The sequence below is a fragment of the Pelobates fuscus genome, chromosome 6, assembly GCF_036172605.1.
Source record: "Pelobates fuscus isolate aPelFus1 chromosome 6, aPelFus1.pri, whole genome shotgun sequence".
In the NCBI taxonomy this organism is placed as follows: Eukaryota; Metazoa; Chordata; class Amphibia; order Anura; family Pelobatidae; genus Pelobates; species Pelobates fuscus.
This window is the reverse complement of record NC_086322.1, coordinates 16,400,628-16,411,301: the sequence shown is the minus strand read 5'-3', so window position 1 is coordinate 16,411,301 and position 10,674 is coordinate 16,400,628. Positions and strand designations below refer to the sequence as shown.

Here is a 10,674-nt window from a genome sequence, read left to right as displayed (position 1 = left end):
ATCGGGAACAGGGGGTACAACTGACAGACCCGAACCCGTCGCCCCCACTGGCCGTGCTTACCCCCACCCCTAGGGGATAACTCATATCGGATGGAATTTTAGCTAATGATCATACAGGACCCCTTGCCAACCCACACATACATACGCACACACTGGACGACCGACAACATACCACCACGAATCCATGCCCGAAACATACATATCCGATTAACGCACGCAATGACTTACACAACGCACTATAGAACACATCATGCAGATGTGCAAACAGGGAACTGACGCTCAAAGGGAAAGATCCAACTTACCGCAATGGGCCAGACCCCAGAGGCTCTCATTACTGGCGGACAAAAACACAGACTAGGACCGCAATATCTTTCCCTACATGCTGATATAGGCCACCAAGACGTCACCCGAGACACACCCGACCGTCATATACGCGTGCACGACTCGGTCGGGCATGAGAGAGCGGACACCAGGGAAGGCACTTTCTATATTCCTATGTCATTCTTTCACTCTACTCCCTTCTCTCTACAATGCACTATCCTCTCTGCCATTTCCTCACCCATGCCTCAGGGATATAAGTTGAATAGCCTGATGACTAACAGCAATATAGGCATGTCTATAGCTCAGAGAGCGAATACTAATTGTAGAATATAGACCACGTAAACAAACTAGATAATGACTTACAAATACCTATTATGTATATTGGCTTATGATGTGCATATACAAACACCACGTATGCTAAATGTATCTCAAGTTGTTTTCGCTGTGTAATAGCCTTGCTAATATATGAACTTCTTCACTGTAACAACATGTCGAATGCCATATGTAATATGTACCACAGCTTTTCGTTGAGGCCTGCAAGCCTTATTTTATGTTCTTTTTCCCATCAATAAAAACAGATTTACAAAAAAAAAAAGTATTGAACAATTTTCCATGTTTTCTCTGCAAATTTTTCTTGTCCTGCTCAAGTTTATTAAATACTATACCAAACTCTGTACAACAGACTGCATCTACACATATGTTATTAAGACACAGGAAACTTTGATACAATTTATCATTAAATTATAATTTGTTAAAATGTTAACAAAGAAAATATTCATTGTAAGTGCATTGCTTAGATAATAGCTTATTTTTGTTCTCTTGAAAAGGGTTACAGTGTGCTAAAAACATTTTTAAAATAAAATTGTCTGTGTATAAAAATTCAAAATATATATTCTGTGAAATGTACCTACTTGTCGTATTTTAAGAACACAATATCAATCCCAAACCACAGCTGCCTGTAGCTTTTTTCAGATTGCATTGACAAATAGTACACAACAGTGAATAAAAGGAGAGGATTCAGTCCCATTACCTTGTAATACACACAGAACTTGACTTTGTGTTCTGTATGGTGCTATGGAACTGACTCATCTAGAAATTATATGAAATTCTAAGCTCTATTCCATTACACTGTGCTTTCCAAAGAAACAATGAGGCAACATGTTGCTACTATCAATCATCCTCATGTGCTGAGATTCCTGCAGTTACTGTGTGTAATATCCCCCATGTCTGCAATGCAGAGCTCAACCTTGACCTGTGATCTGACAATGACACGTTATTTTGAGGATTTTGAATACTTTGAAGATGGAGACATCATTATCGGAGGAGTGTTTACTGTAAATCGTTATATGAAATATTTTTCAAAACAGTCAACGAATATGTTAAGTTACAAACAATGCATGCTGTAAGTCACCACTTTTTTATTTTAATTTTAATTTTTTTTAGAAACATATTCTCTTCTATACTTCCTAAATCTCTCATGTATCTGTTTTTCCATTTTTTGTTAATTCCTGGAGTATTACCTATTCGGATCTGATTTTTCTCTCCTAATCCTTTTAAATATGCTAACTTACATATCGCTAGCATTTTCTAAAAATGAGAAATATTAACTGTATAATCTGGTATATGCCTGGACTAACAATTAACTCTGGAATGTTATATATGTTATATGTATTAATCTACTATTGATATATAGGGTAAACATATATCATAACTCAAATTGTCTTGCTCAATAAGGTATTTAAACAAAATTATTTTATCTGCCTTACTTTTCTTGCCCTGTTAAAATATGTCTATATATCTGTAGAATAATTTTTAAAATACTGTATTAAATGTGATTGGATACAATAGTAGTGTTATGATGTGTGTGTGTGTGTGTGTGTATGTATATGTATGTGTGTATATATTTAATATTCTATTGTAACAATGCAATGTTGGTGAGCTCCGGACATACTGGAAAACAAGAGAAATCTCGATGTATCCTTAATAGTCGTCTATTTTAAAAAATAATTAACATAGCAGAAATATACTTGAAATAAGCCTTAATATATTAATTCTATTGTGCTTTTTTTTTAGCCCTCGGGCTCTTCATTACAAAAATTTGTTGTCCTTCATTCTTTCTATTCAAGATATAAACATGGATTCAAAAATATTACCTAATATTACACTGGGATATCACGTGTATGATTCATGCTCCGATGGACTGAAGGCTGTGAAAAATGTCCTACAGATCTTATCTGGGCCAGGAAAGGTTCTTCCTAATTACTCCTGCATGGAAGGAGGAAAACTGGCTGGAGTTATTGGAGATCATTATTCCATTACAACTATACCAATGGCCCAAATACTGGGGGTTTACAGGTACACACAAGTGAGTTAGAGGTATTCTTCTCAGACTTTTTTTTGGAAAAACATACATGTCTAGTGACACGCAGTAACATAAGAGTCCATTTTACATAAAAGTCCATTTTTAAAATCCTCTCTTGCTTGTTTAATGTATATGATATTGTCTGAATTCTGTAATAAACTTTGTTTTTTTCCAGCTTGTAACTGTTATTTTTGATTGAAGTTGAATTGTCTCTTTATTTTCACTAAGTTTTTTTCTGAAAAGTAGTTGAGTGGACTGAGTATCTGAATTCTTTCTCACTTTCTTTTTATCTATCTAAGCTGATGTATATGTTGACAAATATTTACTTCAGTGCATTATCTTGTTCTTCAGATTTTCACTAGTTCTGCTTTTTATTTTTTTACTATTCTAAACTGAATTACGGTATGTTTGGGCATGCACATTATTATGTTTCATTTTGAAATGCATCAAACTAGTGACTTGCTTTCCTTTAAGCTCACTTGAATACTAGGCAAACTACCTGATCATGGTGAAAATTAATGAAAAGTAATTAGTGAAATTAGTACCATAATCATTATGACCAATTGACAAAAAAATAATTTGCCATAATATAATTAAATTAACATATAATGAAATATATAAATAAACATAAATCAGCTGGACAGAAAAGTACCAAAGATATCGATACAGACCCCATGGATTTTCAGCCATCAACATTGGCATTTTAGTCATATATAGATAATCCGCAAGTTGTTTTATTATATATTTTTCTCTGGGTTCCAGGTATACACAAACCTTAAAGTAAACAAATTGAGTGTTGTAAGGATTCTCAAGGTGTACATCAGTTCCAATTTGGTCTTTGTCAATAACATGGGCTTGATATTGTACAGTCCAGTTGCCTTTATTATTGGCATTGCTGCAAATTTACACTAAAATTGGTATTTACTAACTGGCAGAACTTTGCAGCAATACCAGTTAGTAAACGCTTCAAACTGGTGTGGTGTCCAGCTCTCCATTATGGTTTCAAGGGCTTATGCTTTTTTCTGGTAAAAAATACTACTCTTAGTGAGATGTACTGCTCTCCTCGTTAACACAGAGCATCAAATTAAAATAATTAATATGCTGAGCATGTGATAATAGAGAACCAATCAGCTCACTCATAACCGACTCCCAAAAAATATTAAATTGACACTCGGCACTATAACTATTTCATTTCTTTGAATTGGTTCTAGCATCTGGGATTAACTTGCACTGTGTCTCCAGTCCTAAACCATTTTCAAGCAGTTTAACTCTAACTCTAAAGCATGTTTCATGGCCACCCATAGTTCAGGCCCCACTGGAGATATGGCCAGTGAAGGTATTCATGCCAGCATGAATCGGTATGTCTACAATTCCTCTTAGTCATACCGATTCATGCCAGTAATGGGTATTCTGATTGGCTAAAAGCCATTATGATGTGTGGTGCAATGTGGGGGATCGACCCACTGCAGGGTTATTGCGTGGAGGGAGAAGGTAGGAAGGAAATGGGGCCTGGACCAAAGACAGTAGGAATTTAGGTTGAGAAATAGAGGCACTACTGCTGGAATTAGAGATGTGGTTGGAACACTGTCTGACTTCAGCAATAGCCATCCGGCACATACAGTTAGGGAAAAAAGTATTTGATCCCTTGATTTTAAAAGTTTTCCCAGTGACAAAGAAATGACCAGTCTACAATTTTAATGGTAGGTTTATTTTAACAGTGAGAGACAGAATAACTTGCATTACAGGTAAGTACACAAGCAGGAGAATTGTCGAGGATAAGCCAAAAGTCAGATGATGCCAGAGGTCAGGACACACGATAAAAATAAGCCAAGGTCAGTAGCCAACTGGAGAACACTCCAGTTACACCACATTTTGCAAGGTTCACAAACACAGGAACCAGAGTCAATGAACTTACACTGCCCTCAGGGAGAGGCAGTGTCTTATACCTGGCTAATTAGAGTTTTGAATCTGATTGATTGCTTCTGTGGACAGGTGCCTTTGATACAGGTAATGAGCTGGGATTGGAAGCACTGCCTTTAAGAAAGTGCTACTAATATCAGCTTGTTACCTGCATAAAAGACACCTGGGTGCCAGACATCTTGTTGAATGATAGAGGATTAAATGCTTAGCTTACTCATTGTAACTGTTAAAATACACCTACCATTAAAATTATAGACTGATTATTTTTTGTCAGTGGACAAACATTCAAAATCAGCATGGGATCAAATACTTTTTTCCCTTACTGCAACACTACAAGGATTTATAGGCCAAACATGTAAAAACTGTTTAAAAAATATTTACGTGACAAAGCCTTGATTAAAGTTCTCCTCTTTACTCTTCAATCATATTTCTGCAGCTGATAAGAACAGGCCAAAAAATGCATAATAAATAATAAAAATAAATAGATAAATAAATAAATAAATAAAAAGAAAATAACATGCTGCAACTACCTCCCACATTAAGTAAATCTAAATATTAATACCCCATTCTGACTTGAAATCCTTCAGTAAATCTTTTAGAGTTACTCAACAAACCTCTTTTTTGGAGTTTGTTATAAAGTAATTTATCTGGCCTGTTACTGCTGTAATACCATTCCTGCTTTGAGGTAAATGAATGCCTATTTGAAATAAAACAAATGAATTATAAAAAGAAGAGAAGCAACATATTAAAGCTGATATAAATCTTGCCAGCACCCGAGCAAATAGTTGATACCCAGGGTAGTCTTCTAAAAGAATTCCTGAGGAAATGTAACCCTCCAAAGCTCAACTTAAAGAACTGGAAACTCTAAACCAACCACTATTTTAGCTGAAATTCAAGATAAAGTAAATTTGCAAAAACATTTTAAGGACTCCGGCACAAATTAGTCCTCCGCTATCTTTTATTTTTTTAAAATTATTATTTTACATTTATACATTGACTACAATCAAAAAACAGAAAGTTACATACATTATCCTCTTACTTACAGTTCCACATAATGCTACTACCTAAGAGTGGTTATCATGGGGGGCGGGAGGGGGTTTTGAGTGTTAAGACTAAGATATCTAATCCAAGGGGCCCAGATCTCATCGTATTTCTCTCTGGATATCTTGTTTATTGCTATCCCTGCTTCCATCCTGCATTGATAATACACTTGTATACAAATATCTTGCCATATTAACGGACCCATACTTCTCCAATTTCTAGCCATAACTATTTTAATTGCCATAAAGATGTGAATCATACGGATTTTTAATGTTATATTGACTTTTGGCATGTCTAAGTGGAACAGAAACGTTTGAGCCGTAATAACAGTTTGAACCTTCAGAATAGAATCTACCAAATCCGATAAAGTTATCTTCATAGGTTTCAACTCCTCACAGTCCCACCAGATGTGGGAGAATGAGCCTAGTTCCCTACCGCATCTCCAACAATCTGGTAGAAGTGTGGGTTGAAATCTATGAAGGCGAGTGGGCACCAAGTACCAACGGTATACAAGTTTAAAGTACACTTCCTGTATATTTACCCCATGTATATATCTTTTTACTAATTGTAGGCCCAAAATCCAATCTTCAACCGGGAATGAAAAATTGAGTTCTTGCTCCCATTTGTTCATTGCTAACGCTTTATCTATTTGCCTTTGGCTTCTTATAAATTGGTTAAATCTGGATGCAATTTTTTTTCTATAATGGGATGCTACAAATTGATCAATTGGAGAGATTTCCGAAAAAGTTCTTCCCATAGTAAAATATTTTATTCTTAAATAATTAAATATTTCTTTCGAGTGGAGGTTATATTTAAGCTGTAACATTGGGAATGGCAATATTTTGTTATCTTTTAAAAGATCCGCAATTTTTACAATTCCGCACTTTTCCCATTCTTGAATATTTATATCTTTTATATAAAGCTTCAAGCATGTTAATGGGGCGTTTCTTGATATATAATTAGTTCCGTATTTTTTCTTTAAATATTTTGCTATATAAATCATTGTGTTATTCATCGGATTGCTAGATCTTATATTTTTTACAAATTCACCATCACACCACAAGAGAAATAGAGGTTCAATATTACAAAGATCCGATTTTTCGATATCTAACCAAATTGGTCTTGATATTGTAAAATTATCGCACTTGATTAAATGTGCTACCATATTGATCAGATATATTTTTTGTATGTCCGGAAAAGAAATTCCCCCCTCTTTCCAATCTCTCTGTAAAATTTCCAATGACACTCTGGGTCTCCTATCTTGCCATATATAATCTGATATCTGTTTTTGAAGACCGCGTATCGTCTGGGAGGACCCCCTCAGTGGGAGATTAGCAAATAAAAATGTCAGTTTGGGAAGTAGGTAGGAGTTTACCGCTTCGATTCTTCCCAACTAAGACAGCTCTAACCCCCTCCAATTTTTTAGAATCCTCCTAAATTGGGTAGCGATTTCTGTATAGTTAAGTTCTCCAATTTCTCTGTAATCTAAAGATAGTCTTACCCCTAAATATTTTACATTCCTAGCTTCCCAAATACATTTAAATTCCTTTTTAATTTTTTTTTTTCCCCGGGCCCAGTTAGACCTTTTGTCAGAATTTGTGTTTTCTTTATATTTATTTTATAGCCTGAGAATTTACTATATTCTTTAATAATACAAAATACGGCTGGAATAGATCTAATAGGGTCTGTAAGGGTCAATAGGACAGCATCTGCATAAAGTGCAATTTTATTCTCCAAAGTGTTCACCTATAGCCCACAGATGTCTTAATTTTGTCTAATCGCGGCTGCCAACGGCTCTAAAGAAAGGATGTATAACAGGGGTGCCAAAGGGCAGCCCTGTCGCGTCCCATTTCTAATTGGGAACCAATTCGATTGGAACATAAATCCTGAAACTCTGGCTTGAGGATCTTTATATAACGCCATTGTGCATTCCTTAAAAAGACCCTCTATGCTGAAGGCCTTCAAAACCTCTTCCAGATATTTCCAGTTAACACGGTCGAAGGCCTTCTCGGCATCAAGGGTAACCATGGCAAAAGGGGACAAATGTTGGTCCCTATGATATAGAATATTCATTAGTTTCCTAATATTATCAGACGTACCCCTACCTTCTACGAACCCACTCTGATCTAAATGTACAATATCAGGTTTATTTTGTTTAAGTCTATCAGCCAGAATCCTAGAATACACTTTAATATCTAAATAAATAAGAGAAATTGGTCTATAATTTGAGGTATATATTGGGTCCTTATCTGGTTTAGGGATTGGCATTATAGTAGCCTGGAGCATTTCAGACGGAATAGTTTTATAATTAGGAAATTATTTAAATGTCTTCAATATGTATGGGGAAATTATGTTATTTAATTTTTTATAGAAAATCGATGAAAAAACATCTGGACCTGGTGCTTTGCCCACTGTTAATGCTTTAATGGTATTACTAATCTCCTGAATGGAGAATGGGGCATTTAGCTGATTTAATTTCTTAATGGATATTTTTGGCAGGCTTAGTTTGTCCAGGAACTGCTTTAATTCCCCTTCAGATGGCTCATTAAGTTTTAAATTGTATAAACTTTTATAATATTCTTCAAATGCGTTAGCTATTTGAGTTGGCGATAGATTGAAGTTTATTTTTATTTTTTAATTTATTTGAAAGGTTTTCACCTGTTTTATTATTTCCATAGTACCATCCCTGCTTTAATATTAACATTGCTTTATTTATTTTCTCTTGAGTTCTTACTGGGATTTTTTCCTAATCTCCTTAATATCCTCCAGGATTTTATAATCTAAAGTAATCTTATGTAAACGTTCCTGTTTTGTCAATTCGATGTTAAGCTCATTCAGCTCTTTTCCCTTCTTTTTTTTTTATATTAGCACTGTAACAAGACTATATTGCATACCTGAACTGTTAAAATAGCTGGAGTTATTCGCATGGATATTGTATGAGAAATGCCATTACTAGAGAATGCAGCCGTTCGTATGATTCCACACGAATCCTTTGTGCTCTGAATAGGTGGCCGCCATTTCGGGACTTTGCACGTGTTCGCGGCCATCTTGCGCACAAACAGCGGTGTTTGCCAGTCAACGCGTGGAACTAAAAACGGATACTTTAACAGGCGAACACCGCTGAAACCTCCATGCGCCCAGAACTTCGTGCTGGGACTACCGAACAACCGGCCGTTTGGTAGTTATACTTAACTTGATATGGGGATTCCGGCAAACGCCAGGATAACGGTGGATGGAAAGGATTTCGTGGGGTTTTGATACACGAACGGAGACCGGCCGCAAGGCCAAAACTTCTGGAACTATTTTCGGCTAGTGAACCTGTGCGGTCGGTCAAAACTTTGGAACCCCTTAGCTCCCAAACCATTCATTCGAATGGGCTGATTTTCGGATATGTTGCTCCCCTGAACAAGAGCTAGATTTATTTTGTTTTTGTTTTTGGGGTACATCCAGAACTTGGATAAAATGTGTACAGTATAATTGTGTTAACCATTTATCTGAGGGGAGGGGATGTGTGGGTTGTACCATATGTGTGATTGGTGATTTTGTGCCTCACCCCCTGGTGATTTTGTGCCTCAGGCTGGGCATCCCAGTCCTCAGTTATTCTTGACCCTTCAAAACGTAGCCCTGCCTCGTTCTTGGAAGGGGATTATTTGGGAATATTACTCTGCTCTTTTTACAGCTGAACCTGACTCTCTCTCTGGATATCGTTTATGGGATTACACCAGCCTTCCTTCTACACAGCAGCTTGCAGGGAAAAGGACGTCTCCAACGGCAGGTACCCTCTCACTACCTGGGTAGCCGTTACAAGCACCCAATTTTATAAGACATCCTCTCATATAAGATTTAAAGGTACACCACAACATAGCGTTAGAAACATCCCCTGTATCATTGCTTCGAAAAATTCTCTAGCCTGGGTACGCAGTTCTTCTACATTAATTTCTGATTTTAATAAAGTTTCATTTAATCTCCATCTATCTCTGCATTTATATTCGGTGTTATTATTTATAACTAAGCATACTGGTGCATGGTCAGACCATGTTATAGGTCCAATTATCACTTTGTTAACTCGCTCCAAAGTTTCGGCTCTGTTAACTCGCTCTCAACGTTTCGGTCCTCCGCTATCTTTTATTTTATTTTTTTCAATTATTCTTTATTGAGATTTTTTCAGTCATCGTAAACATAAAGGGGTACAGAAAGAAAAAGGGGGGAAGGGGGAACAAATCTTCCAGGTTCATGAAAAACTTAATAAGTGTCATGGTTAATACAACGCGATTTCTGCAACAGTGTACAGTGCTTGTTATTTACCACAGTTTACCATAAGCAAGGTCTAACGTCAGCGTTTCAACAGATGGCTGCTTTGCCACATTGTACATACATTAGACATACATTAAAATAGCTTAAGCTGCGCAGAGCCTTCATGACAGTAAGGTACCGATCTAAATCTGTGGTATGACCTGTTGTGTGGCTTTGCTCATTTGTGTGACTTTCCTATGTGTTCTGTGTTAGAATGCGGGTGTGGTTTTGTCTTTCTCGATCACGAACTTTTCCCATTGTTGTCTGGCCTCTAAGAGATGGTTTGGGGTAGTATATCGTATTCTAAGCATCGTTTCATACATTAGATTTATGGAAATCTGGGATAGGAGTTCTGTGAGGTTTGGGCAGGTGGGCTGTTTCCATGCTCTTGCAATCAGTGTGTTTGCAGCAATGAGTACGTGGAACAGAAGTGTCTTTTGTGCTCTATCTAGCGTTTCAGGAAGCATAAAAAGCAGCCCAGTCTCCGGCTGCAGAGTAAGTCTCGTGTGTAAGGAACCGTTAATAAGCTCCTCCACTTGCTCCCAGTATTTCTCTATCCGCGGACATTTCCACCATATGTGATACATGCTACCTTCCTCTTCCCTACATCTCCAACATAGTGTGGATGTGGTTGGATAGATGTTCACCAGTCTAGTCGGTACCAAGTACCATCTATATTGGATTTTCCTCATCAGCTCCATGTGGGAAGAACACCTCGATCTCCCTTTATGTGCTAT

At 36.8% G+C, this 10,674-nt stretch overlaps 1 protein-coding gene across 1 annotated transcript in view; it reads left to right on the top strand.

Moving 5' to 3' along the window:
* Nucleotides 1-1,445: 1,445 nt before the first annotated feature.
* LOC134566000 (uncharacterized) overlaps nucleotides 1,446-10,674 on the top strand; it is a 59,300-nt gene continuing 50,071 nt past the window's right edge. The window contains exons 1-2 of the mRNA XM_063425714.1: nucleotides 1,446-1,723; nucleotides 2,395-2,686. Coding sequence (XP_063281784.1) covers nucleotides 1,470-1,723; nucleotides 2,395-2,686 — 546 coding nt within the window. The 5' untranslated portion in view covers nucleotides 1,446-1,469. The remainder of the gene's footprint in view (nucleotides 1,724-2,394; nucleotides 2,687-10,674) is intronic.